Source organism: Pan troglodytes, chromosome 13 (assembly GCF_028858775.2).
Source record: "Pan troglodytes isolate AG18354 chromosome 13, NHGRI_mPanTro3-v2.0_pri, whole genome shotgun sequence".
In the NCBI taxonomy this organism is placed as follows: domain Eukaryota; kingdom Metazoa; phylum Chordata; class Mammalia; order Primates; family Hominidae; genus Pan; species Pan troglodytes.
This window is the reverse complement of record NC_072411.2, coordinates 140,423,956-140,441,614: the sequence shown is the minus strand read 5'-3', so window position 1 is coordinate 140,441,614 and position 17,659 is coordinate 140,423,956. Positions and strand designations below refer to the sequence as shown.

The following is a 17,659-nucleotide window of genomic DNA, read 5'->3' as shown; positions in this document are numbered from 1 at the left end:
CCCACGTCAACTAAAAATACAAAAAATTAGCTGGGCGTGGTGGCACGTGCCTGTAGTCCCAACTACTGGAGAGGCTGAAGCAGGAGAATCGCTTGAACCTGGGATGCGGAGGTTGCAATGAGCCGAGATCGTGCCACTGCACTGCAGCCTGGGCAACGAAGCAAGACTCCGTCTCAAAAAAAAAAAAAAAAAATCTTAAAGATGGCCTTCCAGCTTTATTTTGCTAAGAGTAGTCTTTACGTGGTCTGTGTGGTTTTGTTAACACGGCAGTTTCGATTTACTAGACTAAAACTAGCATGCAAAGAAGCTAAGAAGGCTGGCCAACGATCCCACAACCAGCGTAAGGTTCTCAGTGTGGCAGTCTCTGTTGTTCAGAGTCCATGTTTTAATTTTTTTCTTTAGCTGCTCATTACTCTGAATCTACAGGGTGTTTTCTGGTAGTTTTAATATAACATTAAATATGCATTTCTTAGGATCACAAATGTGTGCAATATTCTATTCTTTCAGCCCCTAGAATTCCTCCTGAAAAGAGAATTTTTACAACCACCCATACACCAAATTGTTTGTTCCAGGATGTGGATGAAAGGTACGTGGTCTTGACCCACCCCCTTTTTCATGTTTTTGATATAAAAGCTATTTAGCCAAAGCCAAGACTGCATCTTGGTTTTATAATTACATGATAATGGACAAAAACATATAATTATATACAGGCAATGAAATAATTATGGAATTACATTGAAAACTTCCTAAGATATGCACATGGTGTAATTGAGGCTTTCTGGAGAGCTGTTGATCTAATTGAGCCTGTCTTAATTCTCCCATATAAACCCATTCGGAGTAGGTAATGGTCCAGACAGAGGCGCTGTTGCCTGGGACCAGTGTCAGGGTGGAAGCCGGAGATGCCATTGGCTGGATCCCAGCAGAAGTCTATCTTCCAGCCTGTGTGCTAGAGGCTTCTCCAGGGGACAGGATTTTCTCCATGCCTCAGAGCCCCACTTGGGTCCCTCTCTCTGGGTCTCCCCGTCAGGGTGCTGTAGCAGGTGTGAACAGTCCCAGTGAGATTTGGGAGCACCCATGTTCTGAGTGGCTTCTGCCCCCACCATGCATCTTCTCCCAGCTCCTCCACAAATGCATGAAGACTCCAAAAACACTTGGGCCGGCTAGGTGCAGTGGCTCACACTTATAATCCTAGCCCTCTGAGAAGCTGAGATAGGAGCATCACTTGAGGCCAGGAGTCTGAAACCAGCCTGTTTGAAACCAGGAGTTCAAAACGTAGCAAGACCCTGTCTCTGCAAAATAAAATAAAAATTAGCTGGGTGTGGTGTTGTGCACCTGTGGTCCCAGCTACTCAGAGGCTGAGGCAGGGGGATCACTGAGCCTAGGAGTTCAAGGCTACGGTGAGCTATGATTGCACCACTGCACTCCAGCCTAGGTCACAGCAAAAGACCCTGTCTCAAAAAAATAAAAAGAAAGAAAAAAAATGTGTGGGCCACTGGCAGTAGTCACCGAAAAGTGACCTCAGAAGATACCACAGGAAGTGGACCAAGAAGCGCCAGTGTGCTGGGTTCCTAAAATGAACCAGGTCACCTAGAAGCTGGAGGATCAAGACCTCTCCCTCCTCTACTCTTGGCCCAGGGACACAGGCCCCCATCCTTGGAGTCAGGGCCACACAGCTTCCTGGGGAGGCTCTATGGGTAAAAAGGGATCTGTCACTTCCAGCTCCAGGTGGCTCAGGTGTGTCCGTGGGGCTGCCTGGGGCAGAGCCAGTTTGCAGATGCAGGCTTCTGGACACCACCCTGCCCTGTGGAACCAGGATCTTGGAGGGCAGGGCCTGGGGCCGTATATGTAAAGCAGCCTCGGAAGACTTTTCTTCCTTCAGAGATCTGAGAACTGTCTCTAACCCACTCCCATGCCAACTTGGTGTCCAGCTCAGCCCTGTGCAGGGAGGTTGGCAGACAGGTTCACCTGGCATGATGGGCCAAGCTCTCCTTGATGAAGCCTTATGTGTGGCCTGGCTCACAAAGCCCAAGGCCAGCCAGGGCTCCCCCTCCTCCTCCCCTCCTTCTTTTCACCCTCCACCCCCTTTCTGCTCCCTCCTCTTCCTCCTCCCCCTCTTTTTCCTTCCTGTTCCCCCACTCCTCTCCTCTTCCTTCCTCTTCTTCCTCCTTCAGCAAGGCCTTGATGGGACGGATGCCAGCAACATTCTGTATATCCTGTCCAAAGGAAAACATGAGGCCTGAAGAGAGAGCCTCAGACAAGAAGGAGGAAATCAAAGAATAACGCCAGGCCCTTGAGAAAGTTCTGCACCATGGTCTAAAGATTCACAGGGAAAATCCTTCTACACAGGCAGCAGAGTTTGAGGAAACATTGGTTTGGATGCAACAAGTGTTAAGAGGCAGATCGGGAGAAGAAATGGTCGGTGGAGCCGGCAGAGGGCGCTGGACACAAACAGAAGCAGAAGGTGCTGCTGAAGTTCAGCTCCGTCCTGCCATGGAGCAAAGCCACAGCTCCGGGAGGAGGCATGAGCGCAAAGGGCAGAGGCCCAGCCAGCCACCGAGACTCCAAAGAAGCCACAGTAAACCAACTGGATGTTGAGGCCAAAGTCACACGAGACCAGGCTGGAAAAGAAGCACATACAAAGGGTTTTCCGAGGCCCAGGCAAAACTTGTTAAGCAAAAATCCATGCCAGGTCACATGTGGCCAAACTAATGAATGACACTGAAAAAGAAAAAGATGCTGGAAGGAAGAAAACAAAAGCATGATCATGACTTATCTCTCGGGAGGTGAAACGCAGAGCTGAAGCACTCAGGCCCCAGCACAGGGAGCCTCCTTCAGCGTCCTGGACAGTGAACCTTCGTTTGCTATTGATTAAAAGTCTAGCTGGTTCTGTTAGTCCAACTTTTGATCTCCGGGGGTGGGGGAGGGGGTGGGGTTTGGAGTGTATCTTCTCTTTCCAGGGAATAAGATGGTTCTTAGTGACAATCTCCTCCGCTGTTTGGATGCCAATCCTAGCGTGTGTCTGCTTGCCTTCCAGGGCGGTCCCTCTCCTGGGCTACCTACCTCAGGACCTGATTGAAACCCCAGTGCTCGTGCAGCTCCACCCTAGTGACAGGCCCTTGATGCTGGCCATCCACAAAAAGAGTAGGTCCCCTTTTCATGGTACATCCTGAAGTGTTTGGCGGAAGTTCGTGTGTCCTTGGGGCTGCTGCTTGGGACCAGTCTAGCTCTGACAGGTCAGATCAGCTAAGGACAAGCAGGTGGTAGACGCCCGCCTCGCCGCCTCCCTCCTGGCACTGCAGTGCCCAGTGGAGTTGAGAGAGAGGGGTAAACTCATGTGAGTTCCTTTGGGGCCAGTTGTTTCTCAGTCCGTGGCCTGAGTCCGTAGCATCTCATGTTTACTGTTGGCTTCAGTGGCGCATGGGAGGAGGGGAGACCAGTTCATCTGTGGCTAGGAAGGTTCTCACCAGGCCAGGGGAGTGCGCAGTGCATGTCCTCACCAAGCCCAGCCCTCATAGATGCAAGTGACACTAGCAGAGGTGAAACATGGGATGAAACAGCTCCTGCTGGAAACAGCCTCCTGGTAATCTACAGCAAAAACGGGAGGTTGAAAGCAGTGGCTTTGAAGAAGTGTTCATACCCCTACAGTTTGCAAATGATCCCGGGCCTGAGTGAATCTTGACTTGTCTCTTTCTACTATAAATCCTGTTTGCTCCCCTTTTCCCCTGAATGCTGGCTTTTGCTCTCCTAGTCCTCCAGTCAGGCGGGCAGCCTTTCGACTATTCTCCCATTCGGTTTCGCGCCCGGAACGGAGAGTACATCACGCTGGACACCAGCTGGTCCAGCTTCATCAACCCATGGAGCAGGAAAATCTCCTTCATCATTGGGAGGCACAAAGTCAGGGTGTGAGTGCTCCAAGGGCCCGAGGTGGCTCAGGGGTCTTGGGCGGGGGTCTTGGGCTGTCCTCACCTCCCAGCAACAGATGGCATAGGGAGGGGCTGAGAGGCCAAGACCGAAACCTTGCCTCCTGCCACCAATCTGGAGCCCCAGACTGGTAGGCAGGGGTGACCTGTCCTCTGCCCCCAAGTGGGAGGGACCTCATTCAAGCAGAGTAGGGAGTGGACAGGCAGCAGCCTGGGGGGCTGCAGGGGAGAGGCAGAGGGCCCACCCAGGCAGGCAGCATGTAGTGGCTATACAGTCACGCCAGAGAGGTCCTCCTGTGGGGCCCCATCTAACAAGATGAATTAAAACCACGCAGGGGCCCTTTGAATGAGGACGTGTTTGCAGCCCACCCCTGCACAGAGGAGAAGGCCCTGCACCCCAGCATTCAGGAGCTCACAGAGCAGATCCACCGGCTCCTGCTGCAGGTGGGTGTGGTGCCTACATGCCCTCCTCCCGGGTAGCAGCCTGAGAGCCCCCTGCAGAGGACATAGGCTCCGAACCCTGGTCCTGGCACACCCACTCAGACAGCTTCATCTGTCATTCTCTGAACATCCCCCAGGGGACAGTTTGGGCATAGACTGTGCTAGTCCGAGACAGTCCATAGTACCCTTGGCTCTCTCCAGCCTTGCATTCGACCTTGTCTGAACTGCAGCCCTGAGTGAGTAGCTGAAGGACGTGTGCAGACCCCGTGCTCTGACACAGGCTGCATAGTTCCAGAGTGACCTCTCAGTGGTGCGGGGGCTCATTCTAATCCAGAGCAGTGGGACTTAGGGGAGGGACATTGTACTCAAGGTCCCTAAAAAAATCAGGCCCACTGCAGTCAACCCCACACCTGAGTAGGCGCCTGCCTGTCAGTTCCCGGAGACTGTGGAGTGAAGCTGTCATCGCATCTTGTTTGTTTTAAACCCGTCCACAGAGGCGTGGCTGGCTGCAGCCATGCGTTGATGAGCGGGTTGGACACATTCCTTTGGTGCCGTCTCCTCGGTGACTGCATGTCTGGGTCGGGGCACCGCGGCTGGAGGCCAGGAGTCTACCTCTGGAGCTGACCCTGGGGTTCAAACCTCAGCTCCCCTGGTCTCTGCCATGTAGCCTTAGGCGGGTCGCCATCCTCTCTGTGAAACAGGGTGTGTTGGCAGGGGGCCACATGCGTAGCTCAGCAGCCCTGGCTGTGTCTGTAGCGCTGTCTGCTGTCTCCCCAGCCCGTCCCCCACAGCGGCTCCAGCGGCTACGGGAGTCTGGGCAGCAACGGGTCCCACGAGCACCTTATGAGCCAGACCTCCTCCAGCGACAGCAACGGCCATGAGGACTCACGCCGGAGGAGAGCCGTACGTCTCCTTCCATTCTCCCTGAGAAAATGAGTTTGTGGATGTCCCTCCAGAGTTAAAAAGCACACTCAAGACAACCTTTGGCAGTTAGGAGGGGCTTCATGATCGCAGCTGTTGCTGCTTCCTTTCTAAACTTTGTCCACTTGGGACTTTTTAATCTCTTAAGAGTTGAAAGAGCTAGAAACCATAGCTAAGTGTTGGTTGAAAATTATTTAAAACAGACAAAACAAGCAAAAGTGAAGATTTAACTAAGATAGAAAGAAGAAAATGTGGGCTGGGTGCGGTGATTCACGCCTGTAATCCCAGCACTTTGGAAGGCCGAGGCAGGCGGATCACCTAAGGTCAGGAGTTCAAGAACAGCCTGGGCAAGGTGGTGAAACCCCGTCTCTACTAAAAATACAAAAATTGCCTTGCATGGTGGCGCACCCCTGTAATCCCAGCTACTCGGGAGGCTGAGGCAGGAGAATGGCTTGAACCCGGGAGGCAGAGGTTGCGGAGAGACAAGATTGCGCCACTGCACTCCAGCCTGGGTGACAGAGCAAGACTCTGTCTAAAAAAAAAAAAAAAAAAAATGTAATGTGCCGTTTTGCTTTATTTTTTATTCTTTAGGATCATCAAATAGGTTTTATCTAGCTCTACACCTGTCAGATTGCTCATTCACAGTTTCCTTCTGTGTTGCTGAAATTATTTCAGCCATCCTCTGTTCTCACTTTGCCAGACAGACTGAAGGAGGTCTCCTAGAATGAATAACGTGTTCATTTTGTTTTTCTTCAAGGAAATTTGTAAAAATGGTAACAAGACCAAAAATAGAAGTCATTATTCTCATGAATCTGGAGAACAAAAGAAAAAATCCGTTGCAGGTAAAAAAAAAAAATATTCAGCATTTCCTTACTGAAACTAGAGTATGGCCACATGAGAAGAGGGAACCTGGGTTAAATGCTGACTCTGGCTGGCAGGGAGTCTACCTTGTAGCCGTGTCACACCCCCTTCTGCGTTCAGCACAGTCTGCAGCTTCCAAGAGGCGAGAGCAGCCCAGTCCTGCACTCAGCCAGTGCAGGCACTGATGTCCACACTGGGCACCTGATGCCCTGCAGGCCTGGCGGGGTGTGGCTAGGTGTGCAGACCTGGGGAGCTGTGACCAGTGTGCCTTCCTGCACCCTGGCCTGCCAGCAGGGTGTGCCTGGGAGCCACGGCCTGGGCCGCTTGTTCTTGCTGTACAGAGTAGCTGTATGGCTGTGGGTTTACACTTGCAAACCCTTCACTCACACACACACACAACTGCCAACGGTTTGCCCAGCATCGACATACACTCAAACCAAACCTGTCTGAAGTGGGAGTACCACCCAGGGGCTGCCGACCCACCCCCACTGCAGCAGCCCTTTCCTACCACAGCGCCACACTTCCCAGGCAGCTTCACAGTGTCATGCGCGGGTTCAGATTCATGCTGCTCCTCTGTCCCGCATGTATTTCTCACACAGCATGCACACAGACACGTGTGCACACATGCATGCATCCCAGTCCCCTCCCCCTGGTGGGCCCTTGCTCATTCTCTGTGCTCAGGCCGAAGCCTCCTGTGGGGAACACTCTGGCCAGACACCGCTAGGACTTTTGGCCTTGGGGATGTGTTGGTGGACATGCTGCCTGCTGGACTCTGTGCTGGGTGTTGGGGACACACTAATGAGCTGGACACAGCTCTTTGCTTGAGGGTCCCTAGGGGACAGGCATGTGATGAATGTCGTTGGGGCAAGAGTCGAATCTGCAGCACAGTGAGCAGGCAGTTGCCATCATAATTGTTACTAGCAGGGATCACCTTGAAAACACTGGCCTGGCCCAGGAGGAGCATAAAGTACGTGGGCTCTCATTGGCCCTGAAAGTTTAAGAGTTCAAATGAGAACTGCTGTCTCCCACTGCTGAGTCCCTGACCCCTGGGGACAGCCTAGACCCCAGAGAGAAGCAGACACCAGCCTGGGCAGCAGCTCCCCGCCAAGTCTCTCTGTGGACGGCACTGTGGTGCTCGTGCCCACAGGGCTGCCAGATGCCAGGCTGTCCCCAGGCTTCCATACTCATGAAGCAGATTCTGAGTCCCCAGCCCTGTCTTCAGGTGGAACGAAAATGCTTTCTAAATACACAGCATTTTCTTTGGGAGAAAAATGAATGAAAGAACAATTTTGCCATTCCTTCAGAAATGCAAACTAATCCCCCAGCTGAGAAGAAAGCTGTCCCTGCCATGGAAAAGGACAGCCTGGGGGTCAGCTTCCCCGAGGAGTTGGCCTGCAAGAACCAGCCCACCTGCTCCTACCAGCAGATCAGCTGCTTGGACAGCGTCATCAGGTATGCCGGCATTTCCAGCCGAGTCTCCACCATCTCACACACCTTCCCTCCTCTCAGGTTGTGTGGCCTCACCAGTGGTTCATGCCTTTCACACAGGTACTTGGAGAGCTGCAATGAGGCTGCCACCCTGAAGAGGAAATGCGAGTTCCCAGCAAACGTCCCAGCGCTAAGGTCCAGTGATAAGCGGAAGGCCACAGTCAGCCCAGGGCCACACGCTGGAGGTATCTAATCTGTGTAGAGCCATGTACATGTGAAATAATGTAAATCCTCTGGAGTAGAGTCAGACGTCCCCATGGCTTCTGTGGACACAGTGTAAGGGTGTAGGCTGTTTTTCAAATGATGAAAGTAGTTCAAAAGTCAGCACCCTTCTTAGGAACTAGAGGCAAAGATGGTTCTGTCAGAGCCTTGGCTTTGAGAACAGGAACGCAGTGGGGCTACTGGAGGCCTGGGGCCGTCCCCTGACCCCCCTCATGCAGCCACACTGCAGGGACATCTCCTGGTCCCCTTCATGCGGCCACACTGAGGGGCCGTCTGCTGACCCCCTCATGCAGCCACACTGGTCTCAAGTTGTCAGTCTAGGGCAGGCCCTCTTTCCAGTGTGTCTCAGAGGGGCCCTTGGCCTGAATGTTAACATGCCCCATAAATCACATTAAATCCCAGGCTGCTTAACACAACGCTGTCAGTGTTGCTGATGTTCACCACCAGGATTAGAAATGGTACCTCAGCTGGGCGCGGTGGCTCACGCCTGTAATCCCAGCACTTTGGGAGGCCGAGGTGGGTGGATCACTTGAGGTCAGGAGTTCGAGACCAGCCTGGCCAACATGGTGAAACCCCATTTCTACTAAAAATACAAAAATTAGCCAGGCATCATGGTGCATGCCTGTAATCCCAGCTACTTGGGAGGCTGAGTCAGGAGAATCGCTTGAACCTGGCAGGCGGAGGTTGCAGTGAGCCAAGATTGCATCACTGCACTCCAGCCTGGGTGACAGAGCGAGACTCCATCTCAAAAAAGAAAAAAGAAAGAAACAGGGTATCCCGGATTATGGTTGGCTCCTGACTGTCGGAAAGCCCCTCCCCACAGGCCTGCAGAAGGGCTGCCTGGCTGCAGGCAAGAGCCCCTCACCAAGCGTGCCCTGCAGCTGCCAAGCTGCTGCGCCTCCCTGCAGAGGCCTCAGGATTTAAGTGTGTAACTGCTCCCATTTCAGAACTTTCTCTTTTCCACTATTCTCCTATGAATAAACACTGGGGACAAATCACCCCATGCCTGGGCCAGAGCATCTGTGGGATGGGATGGGATGGGTTGTATGCACCCTGGTGTGGAAGCTGTATGGGCACTTGGGTGTCGGTTTCTCATCTGCACAGTGCATTGTAATGACACGCTAATGTTTGTTCCCCCTTCCTCCCATGAAGAGGCAGAGCCGCCCTCCAGGGTGAACAGCCGCACGGGAGTAGGCACGCACCTGACCTCGCTGGCACTGCCGGGCAAGGCAGAGAGTGTGGCGTCGCTCACCAGCCAGTGCAGCTACAGCAGCACCATCGTCCATGTGGGAGACAAGAAGCCGCAGCCGGAGTTAGGTATGACCATGGGCTCTTGGATCAGAGAGCAGTTTGATTTTTAACCATGAAAACAAGAAGTTTGCCATCTTAAATTTTTCTAAGTGCAGAAGAACTCCACCATAGCCCGATAGGGGGCGTTTCAGGAAATCCAGTTACGTAAAATGCAGGGTGGAGTGCGGCCAGCCAGGGCCCAGGCAGCAACCTGTCCAGGTCCCTGCTGCCCTGTGGTGCCCTCCAGTGGCAGTTGTCTGTTCTGGCATCAACGCAGGAGGGTTGATTGTGGTGCAAGATCTTACCCCTTTAATGGGTGCGGAGAGCACTGGGAGCGAGGCCCCACCTCCCTCTTCCCTGGGCGGGCCTGGGGTTCTTTCCTCTGCCCAGCAGAAGGTGCGACCGTTAGCCCTCCCTGTTTGTGGACAGGAGCCAGTACAGGTGGTAAACAGATTTACAACGAGCGCATTGGTGGCTGAGTGTTCTTATTCTTTAGAATATTATGATTAAAATGAATCCTGAATTTGTTCTTTACTAAGAAGAGGGAAATGATAAGGAAAAAGTGTATGTCCAAGATCCAGTCCCCAAGCCCTCCCTTTCAGGATGATCAGTGGCCCTGCCTGTCCCTTGTCCTGTCTGCCCCATGGGCCCATAGGGTCCCATCTATCACCATGCCTGGTCCCAAACCCGGAAAGACTCAGCACGTTGATCCAAGTTTCTGGTGTTCTGAAAGCTAAGGACAGCCCAGGGATATCTTCAGCAGCAGAGCTGAAGCCCAAGGTTCCCCACATTTCCGTTTGTTCAGCCCCAGGTTCCTGAGCACCTGGCTGTCAGGGCTGTCCTGTTCTGCTTCTTGCCTTTTGCCATGAACTTTCCCAGAAAGCTAAATGAAAACACTGTGAGTCTCATCCTCATGCCACAAGACATCATGAAATTACTTTATACGTGAATGATTTGTCTTGTTCGTGAATATAGTGTGGCCTTAAAATAATAAACAGGGCACGTGTGGACCAGAGCCCTGGGTTCTTGTGTTACAGAGATGGTGGAAGATGCTGCGAGTGGGCCAGAATCCCTGGACTGCCTGGCGGGCCCTGCCCTGGCCTGTGGTCTCAGCCAAGAGAAGGAGCCCTTCAAGAAGCTGGGCCTCACCAAGGAGGTACTCGCTGCACACACACAGAAGGAGGAGCAGAGCTTCCTGCAGAAGTTCAAAGAAATAAGAAAACTCAGCATTTTCCAGTCCCACTGCCATTACTACTTGCAAGAAAGATCCAAGGGGCAGCCAAGTGAACGAAGTAAGTGATACCCGAATTAAAAGTGCGTTTTAAAAAACTTTATTCCTGTTGGTACTGAGTCCAGTGCTGGTTTCAAAATGTGAAATGTGTCCAGTTTCAGAAGCATTAACATATAAGACAGCTGTTGGAACTTCCCTGGCAACGCCATCTGTTTCTGTAGAACTTCCCACTGGGGGAGTGCTCTCAGGATGTCAGCTTGCATTCCCTGGGGAATAGTCCCAGGCTAGTGCCCGAGGAGGGAAGAACCATGGCAGGGCAGTGCTGCCATGTCCACATTTCTTGCCTGAGTAACCATGTGGGCAGGGGCCCCACCTGGACGGGACCTCCAGAGAATCAGCGAATTCGACCTCAAGATAGTGGGCATGTAGTGCTGGGCACATGAGGAAGGAGGGATGTACCATTTCTGGTGCCCTTCTCCCCAGGAGATGCACCCTCCTGACTGGGCCAGCCTCAGGGCTGGGCTTTGGACTCCAAAGTCAGGCAGAGTCCATGGTCATGGTGTGGGAAGCTGCTCTGTAGGCCAGGTGCCACTTGGGGGGTTGAAGGTCAAGGGATGAAGTAAAATAGATGAGCTTCTTCACCCCTTTCCTGGCCCAGAAGTCTGGCTCCTGATCCCCCAGTTCCTTCCCATACCCCCAGACACTTGTTAGAGATGCTGCCTCTTCCCTCCCCCCTGGGACACTGGCACAGGGATCAGAGCCAGTGAGCCCAGGAAGCTACTCACCACAAGGACCCAGCTCCCCCGGGTCTCTGGGCAGACGCACCAAGGGAAATGTGTAAGAAGTTAAGCCCACAGCTTCCTTGAGGATTATGTCTTCTCCACTCTTTCCTTTCTCTCCTTCTTCCCCAGATTCAGGAGTTACTGCCAGCCCGTAGAGAACCTCTGTAGAAATTAGAAAAAGGTGTACTCCATGGCCATGAGCAGACCCACCCCATGGGACCAGCCTAGTGCAGAGTTCCCACTCTTGCTTGCCCCCTAGACAACTCTGTAGCCTTATGCAGTGCACAGACTACAGAGCTGTCTAGGGCAGCCCTGCCAGACCCAGACATGATATCCCAGGAACCCAGTGCTTTAGCCACTGTTCCCACCAGGGGACAGATTTCTTGTGAGAAGAACACCAGATAGAGAGGCTGAATTGCAAAACCTCCATTTACATAGGAGTTTGCCTTGGACTAGCCCATTTCCCTTCAGCACATCCCAAAGGCATGGGACTGCCTTGGCACAGCTGACAGATGTCCCAGACACCTGCTGCAAGAGCCCCAAGTCACTCCGCGTGATGTGAGAGGAAAACCAAAGTTCCCTGGATCCCCCTTCCACTCCCCAGGGAGGCCATGGGGACATACCCAGAGTCCCTCCTTTACCAGTTGAGTCCCTCCATCTTCCTGAAGAATGCCTTACTCAGCAGCACTTGTTATTGCAGAGGAAGAATTTGGTTGCAAGGCAGTGCTCCCCTTTGATCTTGCTCAGGCTGTTTGACAGGTGAAAGAGGAAACATCCGTTTTTAAGGAACAGTAGTGACAGTGCTTATAAATTGAAAAATAGAGGAGGTCAGTGGCTCTCCCGTTCAGATTTCACTAACCAATTTTTCCCCCAAATACTGGGGAACAGCAGAGACATGACAGCTTTTTAGTGTATTTATTTAACAAATAGAACTTTGTATTACCACTTATCATATTAGCATTTCATAAAAGAAAGGACATTTAATACCAGAAGAAAATAAGGAATGTGTCCTGCAATTAAGAGCTTGTAATTTAAGTTGATTCAATTTAGTTTTATGGAAAAACCTGATGTTTTGCCCTGATTTTTCTCACTTCACTGAGGATCAGGGAAAACCGCTCGGTGGACCAGGCAGGCCCTGGGCCAGCATTTGGAAACCCAGGACTGTTGAACAAAGAGGTGTCTTCAAATTTGGAGTTAAAATTTTAACTCCGAGTATTTGTTTTTCTGCATTAGCTGCCCCTGGACTAAGAAATACTTCCGGAATAGATTCACCTTGGAAAAAAACAGGAAAGAACAGAAAATTGAAGTCCAAGCGGGTCAAACCTCGAGACTCATCTGAGAGCACTGGATCTGGGGGGCCCGTGTCCGCCCGGCCCCCGCTGGTGGGCTTGAACGCCACAGCCTGGTCACCCTCAGACACGTCCCAGTCCAGCTGCCCAGCCGTGCCCTTTCCCGCCCCAGTGCCAGCAGCTTATTCACTGCCCGTGTTTCCAGCGCCAGGGACTGTGGCAGCACCCCCGGCACCTCCCCACGCCAGCTTCACAGTGCCTGCTGTGCCCGTGGACCTCCAGCACCAGTTTGCAGTCCAGCCCCCACCTTTCCCTGCCCCTTTGGCGCCTGTCATGGCATTCATGCTACCCAGTTATTCCTTCCCCTCGGGGACCCCAAACCTGCCCCAGGCCTTCTTCCCCAGCCAGCCTCAGTTTCCGAGCCACCCCACACTCACATCCGAGATGGCCTCTGCCTCACAGCCTGAGTTCCCCAGCCGGACCTCGATCCCCAGACAGCCATGTGCTTGTCCAGCCACCCAGGCCACCCCACCATCGGCCATGGGTAGGGCCTCCCCACCGCTCTTTCAGTCCCGCAGCAGCTCGCCCCTGCAGCTCAACCTGCTGCAGCTGGAGGAAGCCCCTGAGGGTGGCACTGGAGCCATGGGGACCACAGGGGCCACAGAGACAGCAGCTGTAGGGGCGGACTGCAAACCTGGCACTTCTCGGGACCAGCAGCCGAAGGCGCCTCTGACCGTAAGGATTTTCTGATGCTCTTTCCCCAAAGCAGGCAGCAAACAGCACACCTGGCAGGCCGGCCGCACATCCTCAGTTCAGACATGGGGGTTACACGATCGAGGTTTCCACCAAACCCTGTAGGTTTTGCCATGAATGTGTGTGCCAGAAATTCATGCTTCCCACTTAATCCTATCAGAGTAGATTATTCGAAGCCTTTTATTGTCGTGGAATCTGAATGAAGGAGGAGAGATTGTGATACAGACTCCAGAAAGCAGCATGTGACTTGACAGTATTTATGGGCTTCGAATTTTTAAATGACGCTTCAAAGATAAAGCACAGTCAGGTTAAATACCAGAGCCAGGGCTCCTCAGGGTGTGGCGCCAGAGCCTGGCTCAGGTGGCCCCGGTGAAGGCGGAGAAGGAGGGGGACACAGCCCTAAAACCAGCGTGACCTCAGTTTCCATCCTCCGCAGGCGTAGGGACACTGTGTGGGATTCTTAACCAGTTAATGAAACGGTAGTTGTATTTGCAGTTAAACACTTGTGTTTCTGAACAAGCTCAAGTGTGTGGGAACGCCAGCAGCAGTGCAGTCCGTAGGCCTCAGGCGATTCCCTGCCTTGGCCAGAGGACCTAGGGCTCCCGGGTGAGGAAGTGCAAGCATGTAGATCTATGGAGCTTCTCCCAGTCCTCCTGCCACCTCCGGGCTCCTGCTTCTGGAGTCCTGGGCCTGCAGTCTGGGTTTCCAAGGAGAGGAGGGTCAGGGATGCTCCCCAGGCCAGGCCCCGCCCTCACTCCCAAGGCAGCCCCCACACCGGGTGCTGTGAGAGGCGTTTTCCCCATCCATGTCTGCTGCATGTGAGGAGGGGGCTGTGGCCAAGGAGCAGCCTGAGGCTTTCCCCCCTGGAGCCCAGGTATTGCCGTCTTCCATGTGACTCTCCGAAAATTAAATGTAACTAGACGGCATCCATAGAGCATCAGTGGAATCTGCACCGTAGGCCTGGTGGTGATGCGTGGTCTGCTCGTTAGGCCATCCCTGGCCGTGAACCTTGCAGCCGCTCCACAGCACCCCTCCACCCTCACCCCACTCATGCCCCCCACCCCCACCCCGCTGCATATGCTGTGTCCTGACTGAGCCCCTGAACAGCAGTATCTGCTTCCTGTCCCTAAAGCGTGATGAACCCTCAGACACACAGAACAGTGACGCCCTTTCCACGTCAAGCGGCCTCCTAAACCTCCTGCTGAATGAGGACCTCTGCTCAGCCTCGGGCTCTGCTGCTTCGGAGTCTCTGGGCTCTGGCTCACTGGGCTGCGACGCCTCCCCGAGTGGGGCAGGTATGTTGGCCCTGGCGGGGTGTTAGGCACTTGGGAGGTTCCTGCAGGATGCACTGCTCCAGAGTCGCAGGCCGGCTTCTGTGCTGAGAACAGGGATCACCGGCACTCCCCAAGCAGCTGTCAGAGCCCATGCAGACACCCACACAGACACACTCTCCCTGTTCAGCATGGCCGGCCCTAGCTAGTCAGAATTCCACATCCTCCCTGTTTGCTTCTGATTTCAGTGCCTACAGGCCTCACACCCTGGCTCCTTGTGGGACCAGCCCTCTGACTCCCCAGATAGTGGTTTGCCTTCCTGCTTTAGTTCCACTTGTGTGAACTGAGGGTATGGAGCACCTGCAAGCCTCTACCCGCTGGGATCTTTCACATGTGATCTGGAATCTCAGGCACCAGAAATGTACACACTCTCCACAAAATTGAAGCTCCCCTACTTCTCTGGAGTGAGCTTTCACCTCGCCTCCCTTCGCAGGCCTGCTGCACAGGTGAGGCTGGCTAGGGAGCGCTCCAGGCCAGCTGCCTCCCCTTGTGGGAAACTGCAGTGCCCTGTGGTCCACATGAGTGGAGATGGTGCGAGCTTGGGAGAGAAGGTCAAGGCTTCTAACACGCAGCTCCACCTGAGCTGCTCAGGGCTTCACAGGAAAGAATCGCCTGCATGGCACTAGCAGAGATCCTGTTTCCTAATTACCCAGAGCATTCAAGAAGTGGGAGAGAAGGGGAACATGCACCGGCATAGATACCCAATACCTAAGAAGGCACTGGGCTCTCTCAAATCATTCTGACTTTGAGGAAGCACATTATGCAAGGTTTAATTTCATATGTCAATGTTTTGACGCACCACGTTTTTTGTTTTTAAAGGCAGTAGTGACACAAGTCATACCAGCAAATATTTTGGAAGCATTGACTCCTCAGAGAATAATCACAAAGCAAAAATGAACACTGGTATGGAAGAAAGTGAGCATTTCATTAAGTGCGTCCTGCAGGATCCCATCTGGCTGCTGATGGCAGATGCGGACAGCAGCGTCATGATGACGTACCAGCTGCCTTCCCGGTAACCACCCAGCGTTTTCCTAGGCACCTGGGGAGGGATGGGGTTCAGGAGTTCCCAGAAACAACAAGGTCAAGGTCATTCAGATGGGGCGGGACGCCCCTCTGAAAGACTTAGATTTAGTTGAGTGCAGCAGAGAAGCAGGCTTCCCTCTGGACAATTCTGCCAGGCTAGTACAGGGTGGCCCTGGCCCTGCAGTGTGGCCAGGATAAGCCGGGGCCATGTGGATTCACACCCTACAGCCTTCGAGGAAGACAGGCTTCTGGTGCCTCCTTCACAGTGCCACGCTCAATTTTCACAAAGCATTGGTGCCAGCATCTCTTGCTTTGTTGCCCAGTAACCCTGTGAGGTAAATGGAGTGTGTCTGGCTGTCTGACTTAGACTTGAAGGAACCAAGTGTCAAGGTAGGTGACCAGCCCAGGGAGCGGGCTGCTCTGCAGTGACCCGGGGCTCTGTGTCCACATCAGGCTGCCATAGGGAACTGCATGTGGTCCCTTCCCCTGCGGAGCACCCGCTTGGCATGGGAAGCTGGGAGGAAAGAAAGGAAGGAAAAATGAACCCTGTGTAAGTCTGTTTCCACACTGCTGTAAAGAAATACCTGAGATTGGGTAATTTATAAAGGAAAGAGGTTTAGTTAACTCACAGTCCTGCGGGGCCAGGGAAGCCTCAGGAAACTTAACAGTCATGGTGGAAGGGAGGAGAAGCAAGCACCTTCTTCACAAGGTGGCAGGAAAAGAGTACAAGCGAAAGAGGAACTGCCAAATACTTATAAAGCCATCAGATCACGTTACAACTCACTATCACCAGGACAGCGTGGGGGAACCGCCCCCATGATCCAGTCCCCCCTCACCAGGTCCCTCCCTCAACACATGGGTATTACAGTTCCAGATAAGATTTTGGTGGGGACACAGAGCCAAACCATATCAAACCCCTAAGTCCTCTGGTCAGCTAGTGGATATGGGGGCTCCATCTCCAGGGCAGCTGTAGTCCAGCCCAGCACTGGCCAGTGGCAGGGAAATGCCGTCCTGCTGGCAAGAATCTCCCAGATGAACCATGCCTGTGTGGACCTGAGCCCCAGGGGACAAGGTTACACCTGCAGATACGCAGCTCCCAGGCCTATTGTAAAATACAGAAAAATTAAATCTTGACCAGAATCGTCATTTTCATAGAAAAACTACGGGTTCTTTACTAGGGAGATTAAGTTACCTTAAATGAAAATTTTTTTAAAGAAAAGGAAATTTGCATTAAAATCATCTAAAACTACATTATTCTGAAAGAATAAAAATAGATACCCTTAAGACATTTGAAAGCTTACCTATGTCTAAATATCTTGCGAAGAAATTTAGAAGCGGTTTTGAAGGAGGACAGAGAGAAGCTGAAGCTCCTACAGAAACTCCAGCCCAGGTTCACGGAGAGTCAGAAGCAGGAGCTGCGCGAGGTCCACCAGTGGATGCAGACGGGCGGCCTGCCCGCAGCCATCGACGTGGCAGTAAGCTCACGGGACTCGATTTCTGATATGGCCCTAAAAGGCTCTGTGTTGGGGATTCTCTACTGTCTTTGCAACTTTTCTGTCAATTTAAAACTTCTAAAATTAGGCTGGGCGCGGTGGCTCAAGCCTGTAATCCCAGCACTTCGGGAGGCCTAGGTGGGCGGATCACGAGGTCAGGAGATCGAGACCATCCTGGCTAACACGGGCGTGGTGGCGGGCGCCTGTAGTCCCAGCTCCTCAGGAGGCTGAGGCAGGAGAATGGCGGGAACCCCGGAGGCAGAGCTTGCAGGGAGCCGAGATGGCACCACTGCACTCCAGCCTGGGCGACAGAGCGAGACTCCGTCTCAAAAAAAAAAAAAAAAAATTTCTAAAATTAAAGGTTTATGTTTTTAAAGGCACAGCACTAGGTCCACTTCAAAGAACTTTTCTCCAGTGGCTTTTCAATGTTGTTTCCAAAAAGGCTGAAAAATCTAATCTCAGTCACTTGCTGAAATCTGTTTTTTCTTTCTTTCAATTCTGTTTTCTATTTTACCAAAAAAACCCTCTCCTGTCACAAACCCTCAGTGTCCCTGGAGAACATTAAATAATGGTGGAAAAAACAAGTTCCTGCTGGCGTGCTCTCAGGCACGTGT

At 52.7% G+C, this 17,659-nt stretch overlaps 1 protein-coding gene across 10 annotated transcripts in view; it reads left to right on the top strand.

The window, feature by feature from the left end:
• Positions 1-17,659, top strand: part of PER2 (period circadian regulator 2) — a 55,155-nt gene that overhangs the window by 33,180 nt on the left and 4,316 nt on the right. For 5 of the 10 annotated variants that reach the window (XM_054679617.2, XM_054679615.2, XM_063790954.1 and 2 more), the window contains 14 exons: positions 508-586; positions 3,035-3,141; positions 3,749-3,902; positions 4,256-4,364; positions 5,139-5,264; positions 6,040-6,124; positions 7,448-7,595; positions 7,692-7,816; positions 9,006-9,170; positions 10,181-10,435; positions 12,390-13,180; positions 14,331-14,493; positions 15,349-15,541; positions 16,877-17,027. In XM_054679617.2, coding sequence (XP_054535592.1) covers positions 508-586; positions 3,035-3,141; positions 3,749-3,902; positions 4,256-4,364; positions 5,139-5,264; positions 6,040-6,124; positions 7,448-7,595; positions 7,692-7,816; positions 9,006-9,170; positions 10,181-10,435; positions 12,390-13,180; positions 14,331-14,493; positions 15,349-15,541; positions 16,877-17,027 — 2,651 coding nt within the window. Of the gene's footprint in view, positions 1-507; positions 587-3,034; positions 3,142-3,748; positions 3,903-4,255; positions 4,365-5,138; positions 5,265-6,039; positions 6,125-7,447; positions 7,596-7,691; positions 7,817-9,005; positions 9,171-10,141; positions 10,436-12,389; positions 13,181-14,330; positions 14,494-15,348; positions 15,542-16,876; positions 17,028-17,659 lie in introns of all 10 variants that reach the window. The other 5 variants (XM_016950826.4, XM_016950825.4, XM_016950828.3 and 2 more) reach the window with 2 other exon arrangements.